This window comes from Pipistrellus hanaki (genome assembly GCF_964339955.1).
Source record: "Pipistrellus hanaki genome assembly, chromosome: 8".
Taxonomy (NCBI): Eukaryota; Metazoa; Chordata; class Mammalia; order Chiroptera; family Vespertilionidae; genus Pipistrellus; species Pipistrellus hanaki.
In genome coordinates this window covers 67163103-67176355 of record NC_140510.1, presented here as the reverse complement: position 1 = coordinate 67176355, position 13253 = coordinate 67163103, and the positions used below count along the sequence as shown (strand labels likewise).

Sequence of the window (13253 nt, the reverse complement as noted above, 5' to 3'; positions counted from 1 at the left end):
TGTATGTGTGACCAGGCCGGGAGTTGGGGCGGGGCTGGGCATAGGCATGACTTAGTCCCCAGGAAAAGGAAATCCAGGCCTAGCCAGGACAGTTTCCATCCTCACTGTCAGCCCTCCCTGCCTGCTACCTACCTTTCAAAAACCCAGAATCACCAGTCCACACTCAGCCAGTTTATTAAAGGCAGAGAGCTTCATCGGGTCCAGAAGGGAGAAGCTGGGAGACACCCCACATTCCTCCTCTCAGCTCCCCCCTTTCCCAACAGGTCATCTACAGCCCAGCCCCTGGACTTAGAGGCAGGCCTGGCGTCGGGCGACTGCACTACATAAATATGGAGGCCACAGCTTGAGTCAGCAGCGTCAGGGGCAGGAAGGGGTGGCTCTGAGGGCACCTCCCGCGGGGCTTCTCCTGAGCCTGAGTGCCCACAAAGCCAGAGAGAGGAGGCCAGTGGGCTGTCCTGGAGTCTGAGGCTGTGGCCAGCCAGCCCTGTCCAGGGAGGCTGACAGGTGGCTCCGGGTGGTTGGGGAGAAGCACCCCCAGGCCAGGGTTTTGGGGTACAGGGTGGGTTCAGGTGCTGTTGCCCTGCTCCTGCTCAAAGAGCAGCATGGCGAGCTGGGTGCGGGAGCCCAGGCCCTCCAGCACGCTCTGGCGACAGCGATGGTACAGGTCCTCGCTGAGCCGTGCGCTGCACGTCTGGGCCCGGTAGTGCTGCAGCAGCGCCGGCTCCACTGCCCGCAGCACGTGCAGGTTGGAGAAGCGGAGGAACAGCTCGTACACGTCCATGCTCTCCAGGAGCTCCTCCTCCTGCTCCGAGGCCGCCGCCAGCCGCCCTCGGGCCGCCACGTAGTCAGAGTTATAGAAGCAGGCCTCGGTGGCCGCCTGGCGGTCAAAGCGGCCCGTGTCTCGGCCCAGCTCCGGGGGGCCCGGGCCCTGCGGCGGGGCCACAGCGGGGTGGAAGGCCTGGAAGTGCATGGGAAAGAAGGCCTGCCAGCCGGAGATGGCGTGCATTCGGCAGCGGTTCAGGAAGTCAGGCGTGAGCACCGTGTCCGGCCCAGCCAGCAGGAACAGCGTGTCCAACGGGTGCTTCTTGGAGAGCAGATCCATGAGGCGCAGTGGCGAGGGGGCGGCCGTCTGCACGCTGAGCCAGGGCACCCGGGCACCGGGGAAACGCTGCTCTAGCTCTGCCACACGGGCCTTGACGGGAGCGAAGACATCTGCGTGGGCCGCCCGCTGGGCCTGTCGTGGCTCATAGAGCAGCAGCAGGGTCAGAGCTGCCGCAGCATCGCCAGGCTCCAGAGCCGCTGTGGCGAAGGCCTCCAGGAAGCCGGGGGCCAGGTCGCGCTCGGCCGCGGCCAGAGGCAGTAACACGGTGAGACGCGAGGCCTCGGTGACGTAGGGCACGGGCAAGATCTCCACGCGGCTCAGCGGCCGGAGCAGCTGCACCCGGTGAGTGAGGGGCCGGCGGCCACCCTGGGGGGTCAGTGCCTCCAGCTGCAAGTCCAGCGTGTACTCCATGCCCCGGGCAGGATCAAAGCGGCGGTAGCCGTTAATCAGGTGCTGCTTCTGGAGCTGCAGGACGGGGTGGTAGCGGCGGTTGAGCTCCTCCAAGGCTGCCCCCAGAACATCGGCCACATCGGCCTGGTCAGCCCCGCGCAGAGGGCAGCGGGGCGAGCCATCGGCGCAGGAGAAAGCATGCTGCTCAGTGAAATAGTCCCAGCGCAGCACCTCAAAGCGGGAGGCTGGGCGGGATGGTGCTGGAATGCCCACGGGCCAAGCGGCTGCTCGCTCCCCATCAGCTGCCAGACGGCTGGTGTTCTGGATCTCCCACTGGGGTGGAGAAACAGACTGTGAGCAAGGCAGAGACCCCAGGGGCCAGCCGGGGGTCTGGGCAAACGGCAGGTGCCACTCGGGATGGGTCCTGTCCCCTGCCAACCTCTGCCTCCCAATGCCCCGACCTATCCTTTCCCCAGATGGAGGCAGCCTGAGAGTTGAAAGGGGGATTTCTGGAGGGGCTTCTCAGAATGGACAGAAAGAAACAGGGACAGGAGGTAGATGAGTTCTGATTCTAGTGCTCATAGTTTATTTCCCTGGGATCTCTTAAGACCTCACAGGACCTGCCACCCCACCCCCAGCCCAGACCATACCTGCAATTCCTGGATCTCCTGGTATGTGCGTTCCAGCTCAGCTCGGGCAAAAGCCTTGTGCAGCTGGTACATATGCACAGGGTCGCGCACAGGGTAGGCGGCCAGGGCACTGCGGAAACGAGGGTCCCCCTCCTGCACGGACTCCCCAGGGCTCAGCTCCAGGTAACTATAATGTACTCCCTGGGGAGAGAAAGAATCGGGGTCCATAAAAGGAAGGACGATGGAACAGCCTCTACCCCTCACCTCCCGGTGTGTGTCTCATTTCCCCACCCTATGACCTGTTGTGGACTTGCAATCAGAATTGTGGTTTTAAGTACCTTGGCCATTTGTCAGCTTGTGCATAACCTTGGTCAAGCCTCTGCTAGTTCATCTAGGAAATGGGCATGCATCCTATCTCAGAGCTATCCAGGGGCTCAAATAAAATAATAATTGCCAATACTGAACACCTACTATGTGCAGAGCTCTCTTACTTTTTTTCTAATTCTTATAACAACCCTGAGCAATAATTGTTCCCTTTGGTATGGATGAGAATACGGCCACTCGGGAGATTCAGTAATTTACCCAGGTCACAGGGATAGAAAAGGGGAAAACTGGCATGGAAATCCAGGCCTATATTTCCAACCACCCCTTTGCCTCTCAGGTGAAGTACCCAAGCCCAGATAGGAGGTACCGGTGGGGCGGCTTATCTTCTCACCTCGTGGTCACCGGTGCAGCCCACCCCCGTGGCATCGAGGATGCAGCGTCCCAGCCATTCATCTGGACGAGCACTGACGATGTCGTTGCGGCAGCTTTCCAGATGGGGGCGCAGCTGCTGCAGCAGGGTGCGGGACAACAGTACCCCGAAGCCTCCGTGGCAGTAGCGGCCAGGGGCAGGCTCTCCCCCGATGAAGTCCTGGGGCCGGCCCAGATAGAGGTGGGCAGCAGCTGCCAGGCTGAGGTGGCCAGCGAGGCGCACCAGTCCGTGGGCCTCGGTGTAGGTGGTATCAGGCACTAGGAAGAACCAGTCAAAGTCGTTGCCATGCTGCTCCAGCAGGTGGCGTAGTGCCAGGTGTAGGTGGCCAATAGGCCTCTCCTCGCCCAGCGTCACCACAGCCATGCCTGGTGGTGCCCTGCGGCCCCGAGAGCCTGTCAGGAACACCACACGCTCTAGCCGGTGCCCCAGTGTGCGGTTCATGGCCACACCCATGGTGGACAACGTGGCCTGTGAGGTCAGCACTGCCACCAGCAGCCTCTGCCTGATGCCCAGCTCGGTGCTGATGTAGCGGGTCCTGCGGGAGGAGAAGGCACACGATTATCAAAAAGACAATGGGGCCCTGGCCAGTGTTGCTCAGTGGATGGAGCGTCGGAATGCAGACTGAAGGGTACGGGGTTCAATTCTGGTCAATGGCACATGCCCGGGTTGTGGGCTTGATCCCCAGTAGGGGGCTTGCAGGAGGTAGCCAATCAAGGACTCTCTCTCATCATTGGTGTTTCTGTCTCTCTTTCCCTCTCCCTTCCCCTATGAAATCAATAGAAGTATAAAAAACATAATAAAAAAGACAATGGGGCCCTGGCCAATGTGGGTCAGTTGTTGGAGTGTCATCCCTACACCAAAAAGTGGTAAGTTCGATTCCCAAATTAGGGCACATAGTCAGGTGGACTCCATCCCCAGTCAGGGCCCATGCAGGAGGTAAACTGATTGACGTTTCTCCCTCTCTTTTCCCTTCCCTCCCTTCCTTCCTCTCTCGAAGATCAATTTTTTAAAAACGTTTAAGGAAGACAGGAAGCAGCATAAATAGGCTTCCACAGGTCATGTCCTCTCTGGATCTGTCTCCTCACCTATGAATAGGATGAGAATAACATATCTCTCCCAGATGTCATGTGGATTTAAGTGAAATGTTAGTCTTACCTACATAGTGCTTTTGGGAGTTGGCAATATCCATGCAGATACGAGAATCATATTGTGGGTCTGACTCCCTGTTTCACTACTTAGTAGTTGTGTCCTTGAGCAAGTTATTTAGCATATCTGAGCCTAACTGGCCACATCTGAAAAATGGGGTTGACTGTATCTACTTAAAGCACTTAGGCAAATGCTTGACTCTTAGGTACTCTGCACACCATGTACACAGTACTTATTTCTATATAAATATGCCATTATACCACAAACCATCACAGAAATGATGTAATGGAATATATGGCATAGGGGTGTATTGAGTGTGTTTGGGGGAAGGGCAAGCTGGAGCTCAGGAGTTCCAGTAACTCCCCTTCCGTAACACAGAAGGTAAGTTGCAGAACTGGAATTTGAACTCAGTGTTACCGAAGAGAATGACTTCAACTCGTGGGCAGGGGCATGAGCGGGATGGATGCATCATTTCTCTCCCACAAACCTCGTCACGAGGTGTCCCACCCACGAACAAGAGATACTAGGTAAATCCTAGTTTTATCTTTTTTTCTTTCCCTCTCTCTCTCTCTCTACATCCAATTTCATACCAATCATTTCTCTAAACCCAACAGCCAGCCAGGGAGCTCGGAGGAGGTTTGGGGGACCAGGGAGTGAAGCCGGTGTAGCACAGAGCCTACAGGGTAGGTTCAGCCCAGAGAGGGCCTCAGACGGGCTCCAGGGCCCGGGCAAGCAGGGCCATCGGAAGTTATCCGGCCCAAAGACTTCCTGGCCGGCCAGGCTCTTCCTTCCGGAGTCTGACCCGGCCCCGGCGGCGGCGGCGGCGGCGGCGGCGTCCGGGAGAGCCCGTCCCGGCCGGTGCCCAGGGGTGGAGCTGGCGGGGCTGCTCCCTACCTGACGGCCTTTTTGGCGGCCTGGCCAGGCTGTGCGGGGTGGTAGGGCAAGACGCGCGGCTCCCAGTCCTCCCCGGCGCCGGCGCCCGGCCTCTCGCGCTCCGCTCCGTGCTGCACTGAGTTGGGTCGGCGCGCCGCGTTGGTGTTGCCTCGCGGCGGCAGCTCAGCGTCCCCGGGCTGGGGCGGCCCTGGGCCGCACGGCTCCTCCACCCAGGTGACGCTGAGCAGGCTCAGCGTGAAGCCCAGGGAGATGCCCACGGCCACGGGCCCTGCGGGCCGCAGCACCGACAGCAGCAGCGATGCCCGCATGGCGCCCGGACCGCGGGCCCCAGCCTCGGAGCTGCCCCAGAGCAGCCGGAGGCTCCGAGGGGGCGGGACCAGGGAGGGGGCGGATCCGGAGGCCCGAGCCAAGCGGCTGGCCCGCTCCCACCCCGCAGGGCAGAGCTGGGGGCCGAGTCGAAACCCCCGGCGCTGCGCCCCAATCCCGCTCCGGCCGCCGTGCAGGATCGCGCAGGGTCTCCGCTTTCGGTACGGAAGCCTCCGCCTCCGCCGCCTCCGCCGCCTCCGCCGCCCCCGCCGCCGCCGCTGTCCGACGTGTCACTGCGAGGGCCCCGCCTCCGGGGTGGGGTCTCGGGCTCCGGCTACCGGAGAGGGAGGAGAAGGGGGAGGTGAAAGGGGAAGGACCCCCGGAAGTGCCCCCTCCTCAGTGAGCGAGAGGGAGACGCCGGGGGCGGAGCCCCCTACCTCCCCCCGGCGTGGTTGGTGCGTCCAGGATGACGTCAGAGGCAGCCCGCCCCGGCCCGAACGGTGCGCCTGCGTGACGTCAGGAGCCGAGGCCGGAGCTGTCCATCAGCACCAAAGGCCGCGGGCGGGCTCGGGGCATGGGGCCGCTGCTTTGGGGCGGCCCGAGCCCTGCTCCTGCTCCTTTCCCTTCCCCAGGCCCAGCCCGAGGCCCCGGACGCCGCGGGACTGGAGTGCCAGCCGGTGCTGGAGGCGGAGCGGCGCCGCCGCGCAGAGACAGGTCCCTCCGGCCCAGCAGCTCCCTTCCCCAACGACGGACTTTTCCTAGACCCCAGGCAGCTGCTGGGGTCTCTGGCGCCCAGCACCCTTGGACCCTCTGGCCTCTGCACAGCCTCTTTCATTCAAAAGCTCAGGTCGCTTCCAGCCCAGGTAGATTTTGGACAATCCCAGATTTAGCCGCCCACAGAGTCTCCTGACTGCCTCCTCACTGGCAGCACACTGCCCTCATCTCCCCCCAACCAGTTCCCCTTTTGACTTCTTTCTGGCCCCCCTCCAGCCAGACACTTTTTTCCCTTTGTCTTTTGTCCCCCAATTAGGGATGCTTCTGGAGCTGCCTGATGTGGGCACCACTCCTTTGTCCAGCGTGTCCTTGCCTAGGTCTCCCACTCCCATTCTTGCCCCATCCTGGTGGAGACCCAGGACTCCTCCTTGACTCCAGCTTCCTCTCTGTCAGGCTGACCTGGGAGGGTGACTCCCTTTCGTTCCCAGCACTATGCCAGGCACTGTGGCGACACTGCGGTTCCAGCTCCTGCCCCCTGAGCCAGATGATGCCTTCTGGGGTGCACCCTGTGAACAGCCCCAGGAGCGCAGGTACCAGGCACTGCCGGCCCTCGTCTGCATCATGTGCTGTCTGTTTGGAGTCGTCTACTGCTTCTTCGGTGAGACCCCCAATTCATCCCTTACCTGGGCTCCCCATTCTCTCCCTATTTTCCTGATGCACTCCAAATCTCCTCCAGAACTTCACCCCCATCCCCACCACCCCCACCAAAATTAGCATGAATAACTAACTCCCTTTCCTTACTTTCTTTCATACCACATGTTCCTATATCATCTAGACCAGTGGTCGCCAACCTGTGGTCCACGGACCACTGGTGGTCCATGAGGTCCAAAAGGTTGGCGACTGCTGGTTTAAGGAAACATTTGGAGCAGCGGTCGCTAACCCATGGTCCGCAGACCACTGGTGGTCTGGTAGGTCCGAAAGGTTGGCGACCGCTGGTCTAGACTCTAGGTACTAGAAAACACAGATTTTTTTGAATTAGCATGCTTTAATTTGAACCTGGCTTTGTACCTTGCTAATTGTGATGCTTTGGGCATATTAACTTGCCTTAGCTCAGTTTTCTCACCTGAACAGTGGGAACAATATGTTTTTATTGATTTTATGATATTTACCTCAAATAGGGTTGTTGTGAGAATGAGTAGGGACTCAATAAATAATAGCTATTGTGGTGAAGATGTGTTTGGGTCACTGTTGTAGCTAGAGACTGAAAACATTTAGCAGGGTGATTAAGCATGGTCCCTTCACACAGAGTATAATGGGGGAGAGACTTTGGGAATATTCACACCTTGATACATATTATAGTTTACCCTTGAATAGCACAAGGGTTTGGGTGCAGTCGAAAACCCACATATAACTTAAGTTGGCTCTCAGCATGCACAGATTCCCAACCAAAGATCCAAAATACTGTTTTCAGTCTGCAGTCAGCTGAATCTGTGCATGTAAAATCTGAGGATATGGAGGGCTGACTGGAGCACAGGCAGGATATATTTACTGGAAATAATAATGTATAAGTGGACCTGTGAAGTTCAAACGTGTGTTGTTCAAAGGTCAACTGTAGAGTAGGCTAGATAGTAGTCATATACATGAAGATCACCTATAAGGTAGGTTCCAATAATCAGGGTGGCTGTGAAAAGTTGTACAGAATGGCTATTATACAAGTGAGTTGAGTTAATAGGCAAGTGGGGCCTGAAATCCAGTTCATGCTCCATTTGCCAAACTCTAGACCTTGCCACAAGGCTGCTTTGCCTAAAGGAAGGCGTACCTTTTTCTTTCTCTTTTTTGTTGTTAATATGTTTTACTGACTTTAGAGAGAGAGGAAAAGAGAGGGGGAGAGAGAAAAACATTGATATGAGAGAGAACTATCGATCAGTTGCCTCCCCTATGCATCCCAAACAGGGATTGAACCCACCAGCTGGCATGTCCCCTTACTGGGAATCAAACCAGCAATCTTTTGATGCATGGGACACTCAACTAACTAAGCCACACTGGCCTAGGTTGCACCCCTTTTTCTAATTTGCACAAAGGTGCCTGATAGACTTGTGGAGTTAGTGCCCAGTGACTCTACAGCAAGAGTGGCAGAACTTCAGAGAGGGGAGCAATCTCTATTGGTTGGGGGCCCAAAGAAAGCCTCCAAGAGGAGCATTATCAGTGACAGAAAGAAGTGTAAAGGAAGCTTGGAGGTCTGGGTTCCAGGCTTGGCAGAGGTGGGGTGAGACTTGTGTTCTGATGCCTCTATACCTCCCCCTAGCTTGGCTGGGTAGTGGGCAGGAATGGGAGCCAGATGGTCTTTTTCTTTCCACCCCCAAACCCTTGGCTGAACAATTGCAGAGTGGGCAGGAGGCAGTGCCCCTCTGTGGGTTCACAATACATTCTGGGCCTCCAAGGGGTCTGTGTAACCTCCCTCCTTCCCCTACCCATATCCATACCCATGCCCAACCCCTCTGCAGTTGCTCAGTACACCCTGACATTCCCTCTCCTGGGCTTTCCTGCCACCTTACCCCTCTTGGATGCCCCCACTCCCAGGTTCTTGGACTCTGAACCTTGTGTATTCCCTGCTCTTCTTTCTATCTCCAGAACCTCCTGGATTCTAATGCTTCCCTTCATTCCCAAAATTGACTCTTTTCTTTGACCTTTCTAATTGGCTCTCCCTGACCCTTCACCCCCATCTTCCCAACTGTTCAGGATCAGCAAGTCCCTCACTCTTCTGGTTACCCTTCATGGACCCAATGGCCCTATAACCACCACTTTCCTGGAACTCTACAACCGCTATTTCACCCTGTAATTCTCTTTGACTCCCTATGACCTCTTGTAAGCCCTAGAGACCCCCCTCCTCCAGCTATCTCATCACCTTTTATCCCTCTGACTCCATTCCCATAGCCATTGCTAGGAACTCATTGCCTGATTGCTCCTCCTGCACACCAAGATCTCAATAACGCCATTTCTCTGGCTTCAATATTACCCTCTCTCTGAAACCCTTTAATACTCCCAAGGATTCCATGTCTGTCAATCCCCCTGACCTGCAAAGGCCTCATCTCCTGGAACCAGTCCCAACTAACCCTGCTTCTCTTTTCTCTGTGATGCCATGTCTCTGAAGCCTTGTGACCCCTTCAAGAACTCATCTCTCAAATTCTTTCTGACTTCCAAATACCTCATCTCTCTGAACAATCCCTCCTCACAAACCCCAATGACTCTATTGATGATCCCCTTGTGACCCCAGTGACCTGTTTCTCTGACCCTCAAGACTCCAACGACCCCAATGACCCTATCACTGATACACTCTTGAGTCCAATGACCTATCTCTGACCCCTTTAACCCTCAAAGACCAAATGTTCATCTCAATGTCTGTCTCTATGTTTTCCAAGTGATTCCTAGTGACCTATCTCTCTGACCTCCCTTGACCCCAGTGGCCCCATCACTGGTGCCCTCAAGACCCTAAGGAGCCCCAATTTTCTTATCTTAGTATCCCACCTCTCGCTCCCCTGTGATTTCACGTTCTGACCCCTCCACCCCTTGCCTCCAGCCGGGTGACCTCATGTTGGCCCCTCACTGGCGCCTGTTCCCCTCCAGGTTACCGCTGCTTCAAGGCAGTGCTCTTCCTCACTGGGTTGCTGTTTGGCTCGGTGGTCATCTTCCTGCTGTGCTACCGAGAGCGGGTGCTGGAGACACAGCTGAGTGCCGGGGCGAGTGCGGGCATCGCACTGGGCATCGGGCTGCTGTGCGGGCTGGTGGCCATGCTGGTGCGCAGCGTGGGCCTCTTCCTGGTGGGGCTGCTGCTCGGTCTGCTGCTCGCCGCTGCTGCCCTGCTGGGTTCCACCCCCTACTACCAGCCGGGCTCTGTGTGGAGCCCTTTGGGGCTGCTGCTGGGGGGCGGCCTGCTCTGCGCGCTGCTCACGCTGCGCTGGCCTCGCCCGCTCACCACTCTGGCCACCGCTGTGACCGGCGCTGCGCTCATCGCCACTGCCGCCGACTACTTTGCCGAGCTGCTGCTGCTGGGGCGCTACGCGGTGGAGCGGCTGCGTGCCGCCCCTGTGCCTCCCCTGTGCTGGCGGAGCTGGGCCCTGCTGGCGCTTTGGCCTCTGCTCAGCCTGATGGGCGTCCTGGTGCAGTGGCGGGTGACGGCCGAGGGGGACTCCCACACGGAAGGTGAGAGGGCACGGACCCGGGTGGTCATAAGAGAAGTGGGGGGCGGGGGGTAGGGAGGGTGGGTGAACATTTGGGGGGGTGGGGGTGGAGAAGCTGTGCACATCAGCAGTGGAAGGCCTCAATAGGGTTAGAGCGGTGACTCCATCATGGTCTAGGAAGGAAGACAGGACCTCAGTGGTACTATTCATTCCACAGCAATGTACAGAACAGCAGTTCTGTCTAAGTCCACTCCAGAACTGGAGATACAACAGAGACAAAAATAGAAGAGGTCCCTTCCTAATAGACATGCAAACACACAAGAGAGTTCTGGTTGTGCAGAGTGATATGAAAGAGATATGAGTGGCCTTCAGAGGCTATTATAGACAGGGTGTCAAGGAAGGCCATTTGGAAGAGGTGGCGTTTAAGTAGAGTTCTGCAGAATAAGGGACCAGCCATGCAAACAGCTAGAGAAAAGGGAGTAGCAAGAGTGGGGGCCTGAGAAGGGATGGGCTTGGCTTGTGGAAGAAATGGGGCTGGATTGTAGAGACTGAGGGATGCTGATTATGTGGGCCCTCTGGGCCATGATGAGGACTCTGAATTTTATTTATTTATGTTTTTTTTTTAATTTTTAAAATTGATTTTAGAGGGAAGGGGAGAGGGAGATATAGAAACATCAATGATGAGAGGGAAGCACTGATTGGCTGCCCTGACCGGGAATCAAACTGTGATCAGTCAACTTTCAACCACTGAGCCAGGCCAGTTTGTGCTGCTGCTTCTTCTTTTTTTTAAAAAAATATATTTTACAGAGAGGAAGGGAGAAGGATAGACAGTTAGAAACATCGATCAGCTGCCTCCTACACACCTTCCACTGGGGATGTGCCTGCAACCAAGGTACATGCCCTGATCGGCATCGAACCTGGGACCTTTCAGTCCGCAAGCCAATGCTCTATCTACTAAGGCAATCTGGTTAGGGCCTAATTTATATTTTTATTAATTCCAGTGATGAAGGGAGAGGGAGAGAGAGATAGAAATATCAGTGGAGAGAGAGAATCATTGGTTGGCTGCCTCCTACATGCCCCACACTGGGGATTGAGCCCATAACCTGGGTATGTGCCCTGACTGGGAATTGAACCGTGATCTCCTGGTTCATAGGTCAATGCTCAACCACTGAGCCACCCTGGCCAGACTGGATTTTTTTTTTCTTTTTCTTTTTTTTCTTTTAGGAGGGCAATAAGATACTGTTGGAGGCTTAAAGCAGGGAGGATATGATCTAATTTAGCATTTGGGATGCTCATTCTGGCTGCTGAATGTAGAAAACACTGAGGAAGGCAAGTGTAGAAGAGAAACCAGTGAGGAGATAGCGGAGGTTGTCCAGTAGAGGGATGGTGGCTGGTCTCAGTGAGTCACCTAGAGCACAGGGTTGGGAGAGGGATGACAGCTGGAGAGGGGGTACCAAGAGTCTAGGAATCTTCCATAAAGATCTTCAGAGATAAAGAGCAATGGAAGTCCCATCTGGGAGGTGGGAGACCAGGAAAGGGGGGGAGGGTGTTTACAGATAAGGGGAATATGGAAGCCCTAGGCCACCAGGTGGGAAGGGTGGAGATGACCCATGTGGACCCCTGAGACACTTCTTGCCCATCCCTTCACAGTGGTCATCAGCCGGCAGCGACGCCGTGTGCAGCTGATGCGGATAAGGCAGCAGGAAGAGCGCAAGGAGAAGCGGCGCAAGAAGAGACCCCCAAGGGCTCCCTCCAGAGGCTCCCGGGCCCCTCCAAGGCCTGGGCCCCCTGACCCTGCTTATCGGCGCAGGCCAGTGCCCATCAAACGCTTCAATGGAGATGTCCTCTCCCCGGTGAGCACTCCGAGCCCCTCCCATCCGAATGGGGTCAAGGGAGTGTGTAAGCTCTGTCCAAGCAGGACTGGGCTTCCCTTAGGGCTGGGCACTGTCTAGAAGGCCTAGTGTTTGTCCACCCATCTTAACTCCTGCACCAGGAGCCTGATGGGCCCAGTGCTGGGATGAGGGAAAAGTGCCTGAGTAAGAATTTTAATTGAGTATGGTATGGGGTAGGGTCTCAGGGCTAGGCTATGAGTGTGATGAGGTCCTGGGACTACAGCAGTCTGGGGTGAGTCTCAGGCTTGTGGGGGTGCAGGGAGAGGATGTCTGCCAGAGGTGGCTCTCAGGGCAGGGGTGTGTGGCTGCACTCACCTCTGTGTTTATTCTCCCACAGAGCTATATCCAGAGCTTCCGGGACCGGCAGACAGGAAGCTCCCTGAGCTCCTTCATGGCCTCACCCACGGACATGGACTATGAATACGGGTCCCGGGGACCATTGACAGCCTGCACAGGGCCCCCTGTGCGGGTATAGCAGTTGAGCTGCTCCCGCCAACCTGGACTCTGTGGCGACCAGCTCTGATAGCTTGCAGAGGCCTGCTGGGCCACCGCCCAGCCCACCTCGCCCTGTAGCCTATGGCTGTTGTTCTCTACCCTGGAGAGGACTGGCCTGGCTGCCAGAAGGGAGGACCTGTCTCAGGCTATGCCTGGTCTGAGGGGAAAGCCCTCTCCCAAGGAGCTCCTGAGGGATGGGGTGTGAGCCCCTTTGGGGTGTGCTCAGGGTTGTGAGAGTGCCACCTGTGTGTGCGTGTGCATGAAGGGGTGGGGTTGGAGGGAACACTGGGACCCTTGCCTTAGGTTTCTGATTGGTAGGGCTTATGCAAGGTTTGCCCACCTCCTCTCCCACTGCTGGGGTCCCCTGGGCCACTCTCCTGCATGTCTACATGGGGGAGGCCTGCCTTCTTCCCCCACTGCTCTGCCTCTCAGCCAGATTCATCCGAGGCTTCTTGTCCTTCTCCACTGCAGCACCCCTCACCCTGGTTCCCTGTCCCCTGCAAAACCACCAGCCTTAGGGCAGTGGCAGAGGATAGGGGTAGGGGCTGCTGCTCTGGGCTGGGTTGGGAAGGGGACCTGGGGCTCGGGGGGCTTAAATGCACGATGCATGTCTGGTGTCTGTCATTGCCACCCTGGACACCTCATGCTTCTGTCTCCCTCCGCCCCACCCTGTTTTACATCTTTTATAAATGTGCCAAACTGTGGCTTCTGCCAAGAGTAGTGATCTTCGGTGGCTGGCACGTCCACGGGCCA

At 56.8% G+C, this 13253-nt stretch overlaps 2 protein-coding genes across 6 annotated transcripts; one reads left to right on the top strand and one right to left on the bottom strand.

Annotated features, from left to right (window-relative positions):
- Positions 1-156: 156 nt before the first annotated feature.
- CHPF (chondroitin polymerizing factor) lies at positions 157-5490 on the bottom strand. The gene is made up of 4 exons (XM_084891390.1): positions 4916-5490; positions 2837-3410; positions 2143-2322; positions 157-1825 (listed from the first exon to the last, which is right to left on the bottom strand). Exons 1-4 carry the CDS (start codon positions 5221-5223, stop codon positions 566-568), a joined length of 2322 nt encoding a protein of 773 aa, XP_084747516.1. The 5' UTR covers positions 5224-5490; the 3' UTR covers positions 157-565.
- Positions 3418-13204, top strand: TMEM198 (transmembrane protein 198). Of its 5 annotated transcripts, XM_084891400.1 has the most exons (6): positions 3418-4548; positions 4636-4704; positions 5854-6084; positions 9560-10135; positions 11764-11966; positions 12343-13204. In XM_084891400.1, exons 1-6 carry the CDS (start codon positions 4485-4487, stop codon positions 12478-12480), a joined length of 1281 nt encoding a protein of 426 aa, XP_084747526.1. In that variant the 5' UTR covers positions 3418-4484; the 3' UTR covers positions 12481-13204. The 5 variants fall into 5 exon arrangements, with proteins under 5 accessions (XP_084747526.1, XP_084747527.1, XP_084747529.1 ...); XM_084891401.1 differs by lacking the exon at positions 4636-4704; XM_084891403.1 differs by lacking the exons at positions 3418-4548; positions 4636-4704 and adding an exon at positions 6424-6593 and having other exon boundaries at positions 5637-6084.
- Positions 13205-13253: the final 49 nt, after the last annotated feature.

What these genes read in the sequence shown, in the direction of transcription:
- TMEM198 (XM_084891400.1), top strand. Translation starts at nt 4,485, where the DNA reads ATGCATCATTTCTCTCCCACAAACCTCGTCACGAGGTGTCCCACCCAC. An exon ending in TCAGGTCGCTTCCAGCCCAG is followed by an intron (nt 6,085 to 9,559) that starts GTAGATTTTGGA and finishes GTTCCCCTCCAG; the next exon opens with GTTACCGCTGCTTCAAGGCA. An exon ending in ATGGAGATGTCCTCTCCCCG is followed by an intron (nt 11,967 to 12,342) that starts GTGAGCACTCCG and finishes ATTCTCCCACAG; the next exon opens with AGCTATATCCAGAGCTTCCG.
- CHPF (XM_084891390.1), bottom strand. Translation starts at nt 5,223, where the DNA reads ATGCGGGCATCGCTGCTGCTGTCGGTGCTGCGGCCCGCAGGGCCCGTG. An exon ending in GCCGCCAAAAAGGCCGTCAG is followed by an intron (nt 3,411 to 4,915) that starts GTAGGGAGCAGC and finishes CTCCTCCCGCAG; the next exon opens with GACCCGCTACATCAGCACCG. An exon ending in AGGAGATCCAGGAATTGCAG is followed by an intron (nt 1,826 to 2,142) that starts GTATGGTCTGGG and finishes TCTCCACCCCAG; the next exon opens with TGGGAGATCCAGAACACCAG.